This window comes from Orycteropus afer, unplaced genomic scaffold (genome assembly GCF_000298275.1).
Source record: "Orycteropus afer afer isolate SDZICR_OR568_19922 unplaced genomic scaffold, OryAfe1.0 scaffold00060, whole genome shotgun sequence".
NCBI lineage: Eukaryota > Metazoa > Chordata > Mammalia > Tubulidentata > Orycteropodidae > Orycteropus > Orycteropus afer.
The window spans coordinates 527,560-546,306 of record NW_006921647.1 but is presented as its reverse complement, the minus strand read 5'-3'; the positions used below and the strand labels follow the sequence as shown (position 1 = coordinate 546,306).

Here is an 18,747-nt window from a genome sequence, read left to right as displayed (position 1 = left end):
GGCTTCCTGGCTTTTAATTCCCTTTCTCCTGCTCTTCCCACTGGCTACTTTGGGCGTCACTGAGTTGTCTCTCCTCACCTGTAACCCTGGGGCTGACTGCTCTTCTGTCTGGGTTCCTGGCTTTTATCCCCTTTCTCCTGCTCTTCCAGCCTGCTACTCAGTGGTTTAGCAGTTACATAATGATGAAATATGGCAGTTATGTAATGATGTAGCCATTCTCCATTTTGTGACCTGATGTTAGCATCCTCCATTTTCTCATGATGCCGACTTTTGCATAATGACCTTGTCTTTGGAAGCTAACTATGCTGATAAAGGAGGAGTAGATGACTGCTAACCAGAAGGCTGGCGGTTCAAGCCCACCAGCCACTCCTCGGAAGTAAGGTTGGGCAATCCTACTTCCATAGTGATACTGCCTCAGAAACCCAAGGAGGGGTCACTATGAGTCGGGGCTGACTCGACGGCACATAACAACAACAACAGATGTATTTGAAAAATAGGAATGAGCCTGAATTCAAAGGCAAAGGTAATAAATCCTCAAAAAAAGTTGATGAAGCAAGAGATCTTTTTTAAAAGTACAATTGTTTCAGAGAGAAAAAATTATAGACTATCCTTAACAACAGAATATTATTAAAAATAGTTGATATCTAATTTAAGCAAAACCTTAGCTGAAGGGCCCAATGACAGAAAAGATACAATCAAATAAGTAAACAGTGAGTTGGAAAGTCAAGCTGAGGAATTATCTCAGATGCAGCCCAAAAGAGCCAAGAGTTGATATGTATGAATATAAAATGTATGAGCCTAAAACCTGAGCCTCTTGGTGTGTGTAAATTAAGTAGCTTCAAAACAGAGCCCTAGCTCCATCTTAAGACAGGACATCACTCTGCAATCCATGTTGAAATTCAGAGTTGCCTTTCTAACAGTAGTTTCTTCTCTCCTGTGCTTAATCATATAACCTAAAAGAAATATTTTTTCTCTATGATGTAGGATGTCCACAGCTTGTTCCCAGAAGGTCCTTCAAACTCTGTAGTCATATCTTTGCTTCCAGAGGGGTTTGGGACACAAATGATAATTGAAAGCCCTTTATGCAAGATGGTCTCAGAAAGTATGTTGCTTTCAGCAAGTTATTTTCAACTTACATTACTTACTATGTTAAAACAATGCAGTTTGATTTGTATGTAATACTCTTAAGATTTGCATGTACTATACATTCTTAGGAAACCTGTGTCTTAAGATAAGTTAACCAATACCTTTCAAACCTGTTTTCTATCTGATTTCAGACCAAGTCCTAACTTGACATTGCCGTAGCACTGTCTGCTGATCTAGCTGTCAACACATATATCCTTTAATTCCGTCACTGACAGCCACATTGTGAGAAAGCTCACCTCTTTAACTTTTATTCAAAGCCTTGTTTTTTGTTTAAACCGTGTGATAAATGTCTGTGTAATTACTGTGCCTCAGACTCCATGCCTTCATTTCCATGGACTGTGAAGTTCCCAGTTTAAATCATTCTTTAAACCCTTAATACGCCTCTCTGTTTTACCTTGAAGCAGTGTTCAAGCTTTCTCTACCACATTTCTAGTGTAAGATCTGAAGGTAACTTGACTGCAATTACCCTGGGGTGGGGGACGTGACAAGGCTCATAGGTGCCTGCACAAGACCTTTGTGTGCTCAATCCGCTTTCCAGCTCCTTGGGGGTCTTTTCTATGTAAGATCTCTTGGAACGAGGACCACTATCTTTGCATTTGAAGTCCTCCAAGGTTTATTAACCATCTGTTCCCTTTTTACTTTTGGTTCACTATTGGACCTGTTTGACAAGTTTGGTAAGTGCTTTCACTTTGAATCATGGCTTGGTCTGGCCATATGAACTTGCTATATTATCTCTTTTGCATGTACTTTCATTTGTCAATTTGCTTTTTGAATATTTTTAAAATTTTGAGGAATTTGTGCCAGATGTAGTCTAGTGAAATATTACCTACTACCAGACATTTTCAGCCTATTTAATTTGAACTCCTTTCTTTTCTTTTGTGCACATCAAAGTTTCAGCATACATTCTGGTTTGGTGCCATAATGGTTACATCTGTTGATGTGGTGTTCCTCTCAGTTTTCTGTACATGTAAGTTACTTAGTAAGATGGGCAATTCCAATAGACCACTGGCATAAGTTTACTAAGGGGAATTTAGTATTTGAATTAAACAAATTAAGTTTTCTGGGTAGTGAATTAGAATCTAAAAGCATAACTATCTAACAGCCATTTAAAGAATTTCTCATTGTAATTTGACTTTTGGATCAACAATGCCATCTACTAGAATAAAATTGGCTAAGAGAAATATAAAATTATTTTTTCCTTTGGACCCTAAGATATGGTGGACAATTTTATTTCTTACTTATTTCCTCTAATTTTTCGACCACTTTTAAGTACTTTCCAATTAGAGAGACTAATATATTTACAAGAGAGTAGATTTCTAGCCAGCAAAATAAATTAGGTTCAGAAAGTAGTCCCCTTATGTTGTCTTGTATTTTGCTTGAGCTAGCCTCACAGACGTAAGTTTATGTAACTGTTTTTCCCATTTAATGCTTAAGTTTTATGTGTCTTGTCTCAGAAAGCCAAACTAGCAGTTGTTAGGGTTTTTTTTTTTTTTTTTTCCAAGAGACAATCTTTTAAGTCTTAGGGAAACTGCCAGCCTTCTGGTTAGCAGTCAAGTGCTTTAGGCACTATGCCACCAGAGCACCTATAAAGAAGATAAGATTATGAAATATAATCGCTTACTTCTGGGTGATATTATTAAATTAGATTATAATATTTTTATCAAAAACTTACTCTATTTTCTTTAATATTCCAATCTTAAAAGCAAAACTTTCTAAAGTAATTTAAGCTAAATTGAATATATGTAATTTGTTTTGTTAAAAGAAAAGATAGTACCTTTGTCCTTAAATGAAAATGATTTCTTGTTCCAAGATGAGATAAAGAAAAATGTAAATGGATATAAAGTGGTAGAAGGTCAGAGAACAGTTAAATATAAAAATACTAAAAAAAGAAGGTTAAACAAAAGCCACAAAGGAAAAGAATATGTGTGTTTGGGTCTAATAATGAATGTATTTTCCATTTAAAGGATTATGTTATAAGAAATATGTAACACATAAGCATATAAAGTTGGTAGATGATGTTTCTACATACATATTTGTATGTGCTGTGAGAATGTCCATATAAGTAGAACTAACAATGGGCAGTTACGATAACTTCTTAGCCACAGTCAACCACCCTGATGGAGTGAATTGTTGGATCTGTGTGCTTGGGACCATAGTCATGGGGGACATCAAGCTCAATTGGTATAATATACTACACAAAACATTAGTCTACATCCTTCTTTGAAGAGCAGTGACTGGGGTCTTTAAAGCTTGCAAATGGCCATCTAGATGCAACAATTGGTTTCTCCTTGTCCATGGCAAAGAAGAATGAAGCAAACACATAGAAATGATTAGTCTAAGGGACCAGTAGACCATGTGAACCTTATCCTATATGACCATGAAACCAGAAGAACTATATGGTGCCTGGCTACCACTGTAAACCACTCAGAAAAGTATCAATGCAGGAGATCCTGGATAAAGTGGGAGAACAACGTGCAACAAAACTAAAATCATAAAAAAAAAAAAAAAAGACCAGGCTTACTGGTCTGATAAAGCCTCATGAAAGCCCTAAGACCATGGCCCTTAGTTAGCCTTCAGGCCTGGAATTGAACTCACTCCCATTGCTTCCAGCCAAACCATAGACAGGCACATAGGGTGAACATTTACACCAGGTAGATACACTCCTTAGAATGATCAATCATGGGAAAACAGAAGGGCAGTATTTGCAAAGGGAGATAGCTCAGGGGGCAAGAATGCATAGCAAAAAGGACACAGGGAAGAGGTAAATATAGGGAGGAAGTGGAAGAGAGCTGTTACTTTGTGGGGACTGCAGTCAATGTCATGAAACAAAAAGTGTATGAACTGCTGTATGGAAAATGAATTTGCTCTGTAAACTTTCACCCAAATCACAAGAATTTTTTTTAAATAAATATATAACAAAGGCAAGGAATTTGGAAAATTTGTTAAATATTTTTGTTGATATAATCAAAGTTCTTGTGTATTGCAACTAAAAGTTTGATGGATTGATTCATAAGAATTTCTAAGAGCTCTATGGAAACCCAAGAAGGGGTCACTATGAGTCTGATCGAACTTCAAGGCAGTGAGTTTGGTTTTTAGCTTCTACTATCAAATCACTTATAAAACAAAGAATTAGATTTCTCATTGTTATGATAACAATGTGTCCTTAATTGCTAAGTTATAAGGTTAATTGTATTCTTTATGCAATCTGCCCTGAAGGAAAAAGTTCAACCAAATAAATTCCTGAATCAAACTAAAGATACATGGTTTTGAAAAACCAACGTTTTTTTCCTTTAAGACTCTTTCATTTTTTAAAACACTATTCTCTGTGATTTATATTTAAACTTCTGACAACTTTAAAAGTTTGTAGAAAGCCAAAAATAACTTTTCTATTTTATAAGGATAAAAATACTAAAAAAAAAAATTTTTATTCAATATGCTATGAACTAATGAAACACTTATCTAATCAGAAGCAGTCTCAAATTTTCTTTGTGATAAAATTCACATTGATTGTTTTTCCTTAATTCTAAACAACAAGCACATGATAGTGTATCATAATTTCATTTTTTCAATTTCTAGCTTGGTTGCAACCTTGTCTCCTTTAAGTCTAGCATCATTTAAAGCCAATGGTTTTAAATAGGGAATTCACATCTTTACCCAAAAGTTTTTATTACCATTTAAATATTTGGAACTTAAGGACCTTAATATATGCTGATAATATGTTTCAAAATTGTTATGTGTTATGTCTGAAGCTTTTTGGAAATAAGGTCAATCATTATAGTTAGAGATAGTTTTGTTTAAAGTTTTATGTTATTTGACTTTGGATTACTTTTGTAGTTGATTCCTATCAAGTCTTTTCATTTTTATTATTACTTTCACAATTTTTTTATTTTTGCAAGAATTATTATTATAAGTTAATCACAGTCATTTTTAAGCCTGTCATTCACAGATAAATTTTATATTGCTGATTCATAGAAACCACAATAATAGACTATATCAGACTCATAGAGAAGACTATAATATTTCAAACGTGGATACCATTGGACTAAATCAAGATTTCTAGGACCCTTCTGAAGAAGCTGATGAAATTTTCAGACTACTACTGATCCAGAATAGTATGGAACCAAAATTAAGGTGGTGTAGTGCCTAAGGCATTTGACTGCTAACCAGAAGGCTGGCGGTTCAAACCTACCAGCCACTCCTCGGAAGGAAGACTGGGCAATCTACTTCTGTAGAGATACTGCTTTGGAAACCCAAGGAGGGGTCACTGTGAATCGGGATTGACTTGACAGCAGTGAGTTTTTGAGAAACTAAAAGAACTACTATAAGGTTTATATGAGAATATTGCTGATGTACAATGTTCTATTTTCTAGATATAAGAAACCATTTTTGTACCTCAAATAGAATTAGAAAATGTTATAGCACACATAAAATCTGAACTACATTCAGAATTGTTCTGGTTACCTAGTGCCACTCTGACAAGATTATACCACAAATGGGATAGCTTGAATAAACAGGAGTTTATTCTCTTACAATTTGGGAGGCTAGAAGTCCGAGTTCAAAGTGCCAGGCTCTAGGGGCTGGGTGAAAGCCCCTTGACCTTGGGCTTCAGCTCTGCCTCTTGCTCCCGGCCCACTGAAGCTAGAGGTATCTTTTCACTCAGGCAGCTACTGACTTCTGAGGCTAACAAACCCAAGGTCGACAAATAAAATAGCACAGTCCCAATGTTACCAAACTACATGGCAGGCCATTACTTCAAGTCCATTGTAAGTCCCAAGGTTGGTAGAGCATGGCAGGCTGCTGAACAATGACACAGCTACATGCAGGGTCCAAGCATGCCATAAGCTAGAGACTATCCCCAAGGCTTCTCCTTATATACATGAAGCAGACCACAACCTTAAGGCAGCTACTCAGCTGCTTGTGGTAGATCCACCATGGAGTTGATTACCAGTCTCATCATGGGGAATACTACATCCAGCTGCCCAGCCAATCAACCAGGCCCAGCCAAGTTGACACACAAAGTTAACTACCACAACAATGTTTTAAATGATTCTGCCCATGGACTCCAAGAAGTAAGTACTGAAATGACTGTGATGAGAAAACTCATTTTTCCAAACCAAACAACTTTCTCTTATGTTGCTTATACCAACTGAAGTATTGTTAAATATTGTCAATCTTTAATTCAATACTCTACTCTAAGGAATGTTTTCACAGATTAAAGGGGTCTTTTGATGACTGAAAACCAAAATCCCAAAATTGGCCTGATACTGTTCCAGGGGACCATATATATTAAAAAATCAACTACAAAATTTCCTAGCACTACATGGAGTTAAGACTTGGATTCACCTTTAATTTAAGAAGACTGCTGTTCCTGACTGGACTGTTTAACCTACTAAGAGACTCAAACTGCAATTCAGATAGTGTAATGCCTTATTAGACTGCTAATCAGAAGGCTGGTGGTTCAAACCCAACAGCCATTCCTCGGAAGGAAGGTTGGGCAATATACTTCTTTAGTGATACTGCCTTGGAAATCCAAGGAGGGGTCGCTATGAGTCAGATCCAACTCGATGGCACATAACAATAACAACGACACTGCCTAGAAGCAGATGACTGTGCAAGAAGTAGATGGCTGGCCCGAGAATGTAAATCAAGACTCCAGTACAAGTTGCTGAAATATCTGTACTTTGCTTCCTGTTGATTGTTGCTATTACCATTGGGATTAGACTACTGCAGAATAAAAACATTACTCCTTGCTTTAACATTTTGTTCTCTCCCTGTGAACCTAAACCCCTTGCCTTTAATACTAGTCAATAACTGCCTTAGTAATTTTCATTTGTTTTATAACTTTACTTATCTGTTTGTTCTTAGTATTTTACTCTTTGTCATTGATATGGTGGTTATCCTTATTTAATTTTTGTGGGCTGTTTTTCTCAACTATGAAGTCTTTCTTAAGTCTTCCCTTATTATTCACCACAACTCCCATTAAGGCATGGCATAAAAATGCCTTTGTCAAATTAGCCAAATCTGCTGCACAGTCAGCTATTCTACCAATTGCTGGATTTACCATAAAACTCCCAAGACTGTACATGAAAATTTAGATCCACTAATTATTCCAGTATAGAGAAGATTGCTAGTGATGTTGCTGATGCTATATCAACTGAGGAGAAATCTTTAAATTGCCTTGCTAAAGTAATTTTCGCTACCAAGATTGCCTTAGATTTTCTGTTTACTCAGTAGAGAGGAGTATGTGCCATTGCCAATACCCACTGTTGTACTTGAGTTAACACATATGGGAAGGTGAAATAGGATATTAAACAAATTCACCAAAAGACAACCTGGTTGAACATTCCCCCCTCAGGCAGAATCTACTTTCCTTGATATCTTGAATTGGATACCTAAAGGCATAGGTTACCAGATCAGATCTGTTTTGTTCACAAGACTTATGATACTTATTGTTATTGTCATCATAATTAAAGCAATTCAATTCAATATGAAAGCTACTGTCAATGCCTTGTCCCCAGAGAAATAATATGTTACCAATTAAGCGAGACAGGTACATTAACGACATCTATTCCATCAACGGATGAGGTCTTGCTCTAAAGCCTTCCTACTTACATAGCAACCAAGCAGTTCCTTAAATGTGGCACTGCTGCGTACTAGCTTTCCTGCACCATCACTGAAGACTGGATGCTAAATCTAGACGTAGTGGAGACAGTGGATAGTGGCCAGCCATTCAGAGTAAATCGTGTCCAAGATCTTAAAGACCTGCACTAAGGCAAGTGAGAATCTAAAAGGAAATTGGAGTGAGGAAGGCTATATAGAAGAAAATACACTATCCTATGTGTAATCAAAGAATTTCACAAGAATGTTTGATTAAAAGGAGGGAAGTATGAGAGTCCAAAATCTAAGGCACTTGACTGTGTAAACCGAGCAGCTTGAAAGCAGAGCCTCAGCTCCATCGTAAGTATTGATACGAGTCTGGAATCTATGTTGAAATTTAAAGCCTTTTCTAATAGCAGTTTTTTCTCTCCTGTGCTTAACCATATACCCTAAAGGAAAGGTTTTTCTCTGGGATACAGGATGTCCACAGCTTTTTCCCAGAGGGTCCTTCAAACTCTGCAGTCATACAGATGCAGGATGTCATATCTTGTTTCCAAAGGGATTCGGGACACAAATGATTATCTGAAAGCCCCTTATGCAGGATGTTCTCAGAAAATGTGTTGCTGTAAGCAAGTTATTTTCAACATACTTACTATGTTAAAACAATGCAGTTTGATTTGTAAGTAATATTCTTAAGAGAGTGGGAAAAAAAGAGTCATTGCTTAGGAAGCAGGGAGTTCCTATTTACAGTGATGGGAAATTTGGCAATGATTATATGATTAAATGTAATTAATATCACTAAACTGTACACCCAAAAAATATTGAATTGGCAAATGTTGTGTTTTATACAGGTAGTCCCCAACTTACTATGGAGTTCTGATCCAATGACTCCATCATTAAGTTGGTTCTGACATAAGTCAACATCTAATTGTTTTGTTTTGTTTTTTAGCGTTTATTATTAATGCCTTTTATTTTCATTATCTTTGTAAACCCAGTATTTATTTGTCTTTGGGGGTTGGAAACATTACATATAAACTTACAGATATATTTTTAATATGCACATAAAAATAAAAATTTACTCCAATGATGAAAAAGAGTTGAATGATGTTGGCATTTTGTTACATGCAGTAATAACTCCACTTATGGAAGGTTATGGATCAGCTGGATTATCACTGGGAATTAAAATGGCATTTCTAGTCAGAAAATTAGTAGTTAATTTTAAAATTGCAGTTGTCTATGCAATCCTTTTCTTTGTTTCTTTATATATTTCATGGTAATATCTCACTGCTTCCTGAATATGCCTATAGACTTCAGCAAAGTGATCAGTGTTTGGGTCTACGTTTTCAAACAACTGAAGTCCCTGATTTCATTTAGAAAAAACTTGAGCTAACCCTTTCGATGGATGCCCCATTGGAGGCACTCTCTCGGTTATGCCAGGAGATTCGGAAGACAGCTACCTGGCCAACTGACTGGAAGAGATCCATATTTGTACCCATTCCAAAGAAAGGTGATCCCACAGATTGTGGAAATTATTGAACAATATCATTAATATCACACGAAAGTAAGATCTTACTGAAGATAATTCAAAAACAGTTGCAGATGTGTATTGACAGAGAACTTCCAGAGGTGCAAACTGGATTCAGAAGAGGACGTGGAACAAGGGTTATCATAGCTGTTGTCCGATGGATCTTGGCTCAAGGCAAAAAATACCAGAAAGATGTTTACTTGTGTTTTATTGACTATGCAAAGGCATTTGATTGTGTGGATCATGACAAATTATGGATAACATTGAGAAGAATGGGAATTCCCAGATACTTGATTGTACTCATGAGGAACCTGTACCTTGACCAGGAGGCTGTCATTCGAACGGAACAAGGGGACACTACATGGTTTAAAATCAGGAAGGGAGTGCATCAGGGTTGTATCCTTTCCCCATACTTATTCAATCTACATGTTGAGCAAATACTCTGAGAAGCTGGACTAGATGAAGAAAAATGTGGCATCAGGATTGGAAGAAGAATCATTAACAACCTGAGATATGCAGATGATACAACTTTGCTTGCTGAAAGTGAGGATAACTTGAGGCACTTACTGATGAAGGTTGAAGAATACAGTCTGCAGTATGGATTATGTCTCAATATAAAGAAAACAAAATTCCTCACAACTGGACCAATGAGCAGCATCACAATAAGTGGAGAGAAGATTGAGGTTGACAAAGAATTCATATTGCTTTGTTCTGCAATCTATGCCAATGGAAGCAGCAGTCAGGACATTAGACGACATGTAGCATTGGGAAAGTCAACCACGAAGGAACTGTTTCAAGTGCTGAGGAGCAAGGATATCTCCTTGGGAACTAAGGTGCACCTGACACAAGCCATGATATTTCCAATTGCCTCATATGCATGTGAGAGCTGGGCAATGAATAAGAAAGACTGAAAAAGAGTTGATGCTTCTGCGTTGTGGTGCTGGTGAAGAATGCTGAAAGTACCATGGACTGTTGAAAGAACTACCAGATCTGTCCTGGAGGAAGTGCACCCGAAATGCTCCTTGGAAGCAAGAATGGCCAGACTTCATCTCACCTATTTTGGTCATGTTGTCAGAAGGGACCATTCCCTGGAGAAGGATGTCATGCTTGGTAGGGTGGAGGGTCGACGAAAGAGCGGGAGGCCTTCAATGAGATGGATTGGCATGGTGGCTGCAATGATGGGCTCAAGTATAGCAGGGATTGTGGGGCTGGTGAGGGATCGGGCAGTGTTTTATTCTGCTGTGCATCGGGTCACTATAAGTTGGAGATGACTCCACGGCACCTGACAACAATAACAGTCCTTTCACTGAAAATTATTTTGACAACTTCTCTCCTTCCTCTTCTTCAATATTTCTTTCTCCAGTTATACACATATCATGTAAGCCAAATCTGTATTTGAAGTGATAAAACCAGCCCTTGCTAGCATTAAATTACTTCCAGTAGTCTTCTCCTTGTTGTTCCTTCAGGTTTTCAAAAAGTCTGTGTGCTTCCATTTGAATCCTCAATAATCTCAATAGGAATTCTGCTCTGAAGTTGGTCCTCTATCCAAATCAGCAACAGCTTCTTCATCTCCTGGACTGGCCCTTGTCTCTTCTTTGTTAAAACTGTCAATTTTATTCCAATTGCTCCTTTAACTGCCTCCAAAATCCTATTCTTATCCTTAATGATTGTTGAAATGATCGAATGAAACAGTCCTTTACATGTTCTGTTTCACCAACTTTCTTTCTATTATCACAGGCCTTAAAGAGCTCTGGTAGTATAGAGCCTAAGGCATTTGACTGCTAACCAGAAGGCTTGCAGTTCAAACCCACCAGCCACTCCTCAGAAGGAAGGTTGGACAATCTACTTATGTAGTGATACTGCCTTGGAAACACAAGTAGGGGTCACTATGCGTTGGATCCAACTCCATGGCAGTGAGTTTGATTTGGTTTTTTTTTAATGATCTTCGTCTTCATATCCTTGTCTAAAGTCTTGCTCACCTTCTTTTTTGGATTAGAGCTTTCAGTGGTATGACTTCTTTTAACAGACATATTGTTGGAGGTATAAGCAATACAGGTGTGCAATTAGAGAAACTTGAACAACTTGGCTTCAAATGAACAAATGACGCTTCTTATGGTATGAAATGCTGAATAAGCCACACTATAGGCTGGTCTACAATGAGGTCAGCATGAGTGTCTTAACAATGAAGTTGGAGTTGTAATGGCTGTCAGGTGCACGTGCAGTTCAATTGCTGTATTTCTTTAAACACATATTAGAGTTGAACACTGACCAACTTTCTATCTGCTACGATTCCCAACACCAATTTAATTGTAGAACAGGCCATAGCCTGCTATGTAGCAATGTTTTCAACAGTAAATCATAAAATTGAACATCTGCAAATGCACAGCTGAGCGTAACTTCAGCAAATTACACACTGCAACAATGTTATAGAGTATATATTTCTAACGATATCCTATAAAAAGAAAAAAAAAAAAAAAACACTCAATAGTCCTAAGTGTGATTTGTCATAACTCAAACATGTAGTAAGTCAGGGATTACTTGCATATTTTTACAATAATAATAAGAAGAAAAAGATGGCCTCATTGAAACTTTTTATATGGCTTTCTGCTGTTGTTGTTGTTGTTGTTTTCCCCATATGGCAGTTAAGGGAACAAAACAAGTGCTGTACATTACTTACCAATTCTGTAAATAAGAACTTTGCTGCCAGTGGGATCCCTGGATCTCAAGACTCCAAGGTAGCCTGCTGTTAGAAGGCCAAGGACACTTCTAGGGTGTAAGTCTGCACTTATTTCTGGACATTCTTCTCTCCACTTATAATAGTTTTGTAGTAACTGAAAAATAAAATAAAATTAGAATTATCTAGAAATGAGTTTCAGCATAAGTGGTAAAAATTACATATAAATCTTGCCATGAGAGGATTTTCCTCTGGGCTAATTTTCTTACTGTGAAAATAAAGGGTTCCTTTCATCATGGATCTAAGGTTTTAGGAGTTAATCCCAAATTCAAAGTTGAGTTATTTTCCTTTGCCTCCTGTGGTAGAGTTTCCAAAAATAGTCACCAACAATGCCTCCGCTCCTGGCATGCACATGTCATTCCTCCCATCAAGAGTTGAGCCCATTTTTCTTCCTCTTGTAACTGGGCTGGCTCTGTGCTTTGATTTGACTGACAGGATGCAGCAGAAATGACACTATGCCAGTTACAGGACTATCCATTAAAAGGTGTGATACCTTCTGTTTGGCTCTTTTTGGAAGCCATATACCATGTAATATTACTGGATGATAACAAATCATGTGGGGAGAGAACCTAGAGATTGAGGACATCTTGATAGTGACGTCTGCTAAGTTCCCAGTTGATCAAGTGCAACAGAAATGAACTATCTGTGTTGAGCCCTGACTGATTTATAGAATTGCAAGTAAGTATATTCTTGTGTTTTAAGCCACTAAGTTCCAGAATGATTTGTTACTTATGATAGACAGATGAAGCACCACCTTTAATCTTTTTTGAAATATGAAAAAAAAGAATTAAAAAACATGAGTAAATCCACTAATGTCACTGAATAATTTGTATAGAAATTGTCAAATGGAAGCCTAATTTGCCACATAAACTTATACCAACAACATAATAATTTTTTAAAAAAAAAAGGTGAATATAGCCAACAAGCTATTTATTTATTTATTTATTTATTTATTAGCACCAACAATGTTCCAGGCATTGTTTTAGGCATTTGAGTTATAACAGTGAACAGACTAAAATTTCTGCTCTCGTTGGGGCTGACCTGTTGGTTATAACCGTATCATCTTTCTATTTCAGGCTACTTTTGCAGGAAAATCCTTGGATCTGTGATTTATCATCTGTTTGATCTTGGGTTTTAACTCCTTTGAGTCTTGTTTCCTCAAATATAGACTGTTGTTGTTATTTGCCGTCGAGTCGGACCCGACTCATAGCGACCTCTCCTTGGGTTTCCGAAGCAGTATCACTACGGAAGTAGATTGCCCCATCTTCCTTCTGAGGAGTGGCTGGTGGGTTTGAACCGCCAGCCTTCTGGTTAGCAGTCAAGTGCCTTAGGCACTACACCACTAGAGCTCCTCAAATATAGACTAAGGATGCTAATACTACCTTGGGGAGTTATGTGTAAAGCAAATGTGTGCAAAATAAGTGATAGCTAGCACTGCTATTATAATGTTGATATTGTTGTCGTTATGTGTGGTCCAGTCGGACGACCACTCCTTGGGTTTCCCAGGTGGTATCACTACTGAAGTAGATTGCCCAACCTTCCTTCTGAGGAGTGACTGGTGAGTTTGAACTGCCAGCCTTCTGATTAGCAGTCAAGTGCCTTAGGCACTATGGTACCAGAACTCCTATTATAATAGGGAAATTTATTTGGATTCATTACTTACTTATATTACAGATAACTAAGATCTTTTTATTTAGATTTTTATTTCCACCTCTAAAAAAGAGCTAGATCAAAGATTACCAAAAACAAACAAACAAAAACCTATATTGCTGTCTAAGGAGCTCTAGTGGTATAGTGGTTAAGGCATTTGGCTGTTAACCAAAAAGATCGGTGGTTCAAACTCACCAGGTGCTCTGTGGAAGAAAAATGAGACAGTCTGCTCCCATAAATATTTATAGCATTGGAAACCCAAGGGCAGTCACGAAAAGTCAGAATTGGTGGCAGTAAGTTTGGAGTTTTGGTTTTATACTACTCCCTATATATCTCTAGGGAGCTCTGGTGGCATAGTACCTAAGGCACTACTATTTGACAGCTAACCAGAAGTCTGGTAGTTCAAACCCACCAGCCACTCCTAGGAAGGAAGGTTGGGCAATCTACTTCCACCGTGATACCACCTCAGAAATCCAAGGAGGGGGCGTTATGAGTCAGATCCGACTCCACAGCAGTGAGTTTGGTTTTGGTTTAGTCTGTATCTCTATATCATGGCCATACTTTCTCCTAACAAAAAAGCAACGAATTTTGACTTTGTTATAGTGGTATGCATTCAGAAAGCCGCAAAAATGTCTAGCTATTTCATCTTGGTAATATACGATTTGAAGACATCCTCTTTTTACCCAAAAGAACAACCAAATAGTGTTAATCAATATATGCAAATTATACAAACACTGCAGTGTATTATAAAAAATATCCAAAGCAAATTATACATTTAAAATTTGTTATATTTTAATTTTCCTCTTTATGATTTTCAGTATTTCCAATTTTTCTAAAGTGGCAATATATTTGTTTTGTTCTTGAAAAGATCTGTTAGCAAGCTCAAATGAAATAAAAGGGTACATTTTATATTTAAGAGTCATTGACATAAACCTGATAATTGTAACCACAAAAATGGATAATGGACTAGATGAGAAACTACAGATAATAAAATAAAAGCATTATGGGTAAAATCCTGAGATTTGGGAAATGTCACTTACTGGAGACTCTGGTGGCACTGTGGCATGAGAGAAGAAAGTCATCTGTGCTGGTCTGCTCCTCTCTCTCCCTTATTTTGTATTCATCTCTCTCTTTTTTCCTGACTCTCTCCCTCTCTCTTTCATTTCTGCATTAAACTTTTCTTAACTGGTTAAAAAAAGAGGATGTTGTCAAGAGTTAAGCACAACAGTGGGAGGTAAGAAAGAAGAAAGTCACTAGACCTGCCAACAAATAAATAATCGGTGACCTAAATAACGGTTTCCAAAAGCAGTAAGAACAAAAGACACATTGTTGATTCTGGTACATCCATTCTATTTTATAAAATGATTTTTCTTCCTTTCCTTGGCTTAGGGGGCTTCATATAAGTGCTAACAGCATATTACAATGCTCATTATTTTTCTGAAAGTTCCTTCAGACATAAACACAATCCTTTTAAATGTGATTCAAGAAAACACTGAATGTAGCATTTTAGCACCTGTATAGAAACAAGGGTTTTATTTTCCCATGGAATGTTAAGAGTTGTGTCTTCATTAGAAAGAATTCTTTAGATAATGGCAGTATCATCAGCTTATTCACCTCTACAGAGTGCTGAGCACCCAGAAGATAGGTGCATGTGTTTAATGAAAGATTAAGTAAATGCATGAATAAAACACCTGGATCCACACACTTGGAAAAATTACTTTGAGAAAGATGCACAAATCACTCTCAGACCTTTAACACTTAACTTTTGCAAATTGAAACGTCTCAATCTGGATATTTGATCATTTTTTCCTACTGATAAATAAATTCAAAGGTCCAGTAGATATAAATAAACTCTGTAATCGACCTTAAGACAAGAAGAACCAGATAGTGCCCAGCTACCAATGTCAACCGCTCGGTAAGGGATCAAAACTGGAGATCCTGAATGGATGGGAGGAAAAATGTGGAACAAAATTCAAAAACACAATGACGACCAGAATAACTGGTTTGATGGAGTCTGATGAGACCCCCAAGACTATGGCCCTGGGATACACTTCAGGCATGGGATATGACTCATTCCCAAGGACGGGCTCTCAGCCCAACAATGGAAAGACTTACATGCAGAACACCTAACCCACGCATCTACTCTACAGAAATATACCCCTTGGAGCAATCAGCCATAGGGCACCAGAGGGGTGACATTTACATGGAGGGAAAGCTGGACACACAGGAATGCATAACTAAGAAAGGCACAGGGATGGGGGTCACAGGGAAGGGAAAGGAGGACAGTGGGTTAGGGATAGATATGGTAATCAGAGAGTGAAACCAAATGTACATGAACTATTGAATGTAAAACAAGTTCTGCTCTGTAAATTTGCACCCAAAGCACAATAAAAAAATAACAATAATAAATAAACCATGTAAATGATATAAATAAATTGCTACTGAGAGATTCTCAAATCAAACACTTAAAATGCACAAAAGCAACTGATAGCAAATGAATATTCATTATTGGAAGGTACCTGTTTTGTATAACAATTTTTGTTATTGTTGTTAGGTGTCTTTGAATTGGCTCCAACTCATAGTGATCCCTGAAGCTGGTAGTGTAGTGCCTAAGGCACTTGACTGCTAACCTGAAGGCTGGAGGTTCAAACCCACCAGCCACTCCTTGGAAGGAAGATGGGGCAATCTACTTCCATAGTGATACTGCCTTGGAAACCCAAGGAGGGGTCACTATGAGTCGGGCCTGACTCAAAGGCACATAACAACAACAACATAGTGATCCCATATGAAACAGAACACTGCCTGGTCCTGCAACATCCTCCCAATCATTGTTGCAGCCACTGTGTCATTGATCTCTTTGAGGATCTTCCTCTTTTTTGCTGACCCTCTACTTTAATGTGCATGATGTTCTTCTCCGGAGACTGGTCCCTTTTGATAACATGTCCAAAATATGTAAGATGAAGTCCTGCCATCTTCCCTTCTTGCAAGACACAGTTGTTTGTTCTTCTGGCAAAAACAAAAGAAAACAAAACTCACTGCCACTGAGTTGATTCAGTCTCATAGCAACCCTCTCTGGGTTTCTGAGGTGGTAAATCTTTACTGAAGTAGATTGCCCAGTCTTCCTTCCACGGAGTGGCTGGTAGGTTTGAACTGCCAACCTTCTGGTTAGCAGTCAAATGCCTTAGGCACTATGCCAGAGTCCATAACATATTCGATATTCTTCACCAACACCAGAATTCAATGGCATCAATTCTTCGGTCTTCCTTATTCATTGTCTAGCTTTCACATGCATATGAGGCAATTGAAAATACTATGACTTGAATCAGTTCCCCTTAGTCTTCAAGGTGGCATCTTGCTTTTCAACACTTTAAAGAGATATTTTTGCAGCATGTTTGCCCAATGCAATACATCATTTGATTTCTTGAGTGCTGCTTCCAGGGTGATTGTGAAACCAAGCAAAATGAAATCCTTGACAACTTCAATATTTTCCACCTTGATCATGATGTTGCTTATTGATCCAGTTAGGAGGATTTTTATTTTCTTTGTATTGAGATGCAATCCATACTGAAGAGTATAGTATTTGAACTTTGTAAGTAAGTGCTTCAAGTTCTCTTCACTTTCAGCAAGCAAGGTTGTGTCATCCACATATTGCAGATTGTTGATGAGTCTTCCTCCAATTCTGATGCTGCATTATTCTTCATATAGCCCAGCTTCTTGGATTATTTGCTCAGCATACAGATTGAGTAAGTATGGTGAGAGGATACAACCCTGATACACACCTTTCCTCTTTTTAAACCATGCAGTATGCCCTTGTTCTGTTTGAACAACTGCCATTTGGTCTATGTACAGGGTCCACATGAGTACAATTAAGTGTTCTGGAATTCATATTCTTCTCAATGTTGTCATAAATTGTTATGATCCATGTAGTCAAATGCCTTTGCATAGCTAACAAAACACAAGTAAACATCTTTCTGGTATTCTTTGATTTCAGGCAAGATCCATCTGACATCATGATACTCCACTTTCCATATCTTCTTCTGGGAGCTCCGGTAGTGTAGTGCCTAAGGCACTTGACTGCTAACCAGAAGGCTGGTGGTTCAAACCCACCAGCCACTCCTCAGAAAGAAGGTTGGGCAATCTACTTCCATAGTAATACTGGCTCAGAAACCCAAGGAGGGGTCGCTATGAGTCAGATCCAACTCAACAGCAGTGAGTTGAGTTGAGTTTAAGTGTGGTTTTGGGAAACCCCTAAACTTGCAGTTTGTATCAGAAAGTCTGGGAGATTTGGTACTCTGGAGGACTATGCCCTAAACCTTGAAGTTTGACTTACTCTTGGAAAAGGACAAAAAGCTTATCATATGGAGCAAAAACATAAAGAACAGTGCTTTTCATTTGTGAAAAAAAGGAATTCATAAGAACCTGTGGAACACATTGGGAGGTTAACAGTTTGTTGCTTTTTATTGCTTTAAACTGAAGAGGCAAGTGGGGTGTAGTTGAAAGCATACACTGTGGAGTGAACCCAAGTTCAAGGCCCACTACACCCCTTAATAACTATATAACTTTAAACAAGTCACTTACTCTTTACTTCTCAGTTTATACAATGAGAAAATGATGACATAATCCATAAAAACATTATTTATTAAAGTATTTGAAACTCCCTAAGCATATTAGCTCTTAGGTTTAGAAAACCTCAGTAATTATAATTACAAATTTAAAAACTAGAATAACAACAAAAGTTTCATTATAACTGAGATACTAATCAAGCTTCCTTCATACACTAAGACTATAGAGATTTTTTTTTCATTATGAATAAGGGAGTTTGAATTTAATGAACTGCCTTTATGGAGAAAACTTTAAAACCTTTAAAAATAGTTTCACATTCTTACCCTTTCCCTTTCCTTTCAAGTTGGCAGAAAAGTAAGGCAAAGAGTTCACAGAGAGAAACTTGATTTCTGTCCAGTGAATTTAGACAAAGTCCAGCTAGCCAGTTTCTCAAGGGCAATAAAAACACTTCAGTAAAATAAAGAATACAGAAAGTGGGGAACAGTACCTAAGGCATTTGACTGCTTAACCAGCTGGCTGGAGGTTCAAACCT

At 37.5% G+C, this 18,747-nt stretch overlaps 1 protein-coding gene across 1 annotated transcript in view; it reads right to left on the bottom strand.

Annotated features, from left to right (window-relative positions):
• The window catches only part of TTPA (alpha tocopherol transfer protein), a 32,017-nt gene that overhangs the window by 10,343 nt on the left and 2,927 nt on the right, over nt 1–18,747 (bottom strand). The window contains exon 2 of the mRNA XM_007939471.2: nt 11,946–12,099. Within this exon, the coding sequence (XP_007937662.1) occupies nt 11,946–12,099 (154 nt within the window). The remainder of the gene's footprint in view (nt 1–11,945; nt 12,100–18,747) is intronic.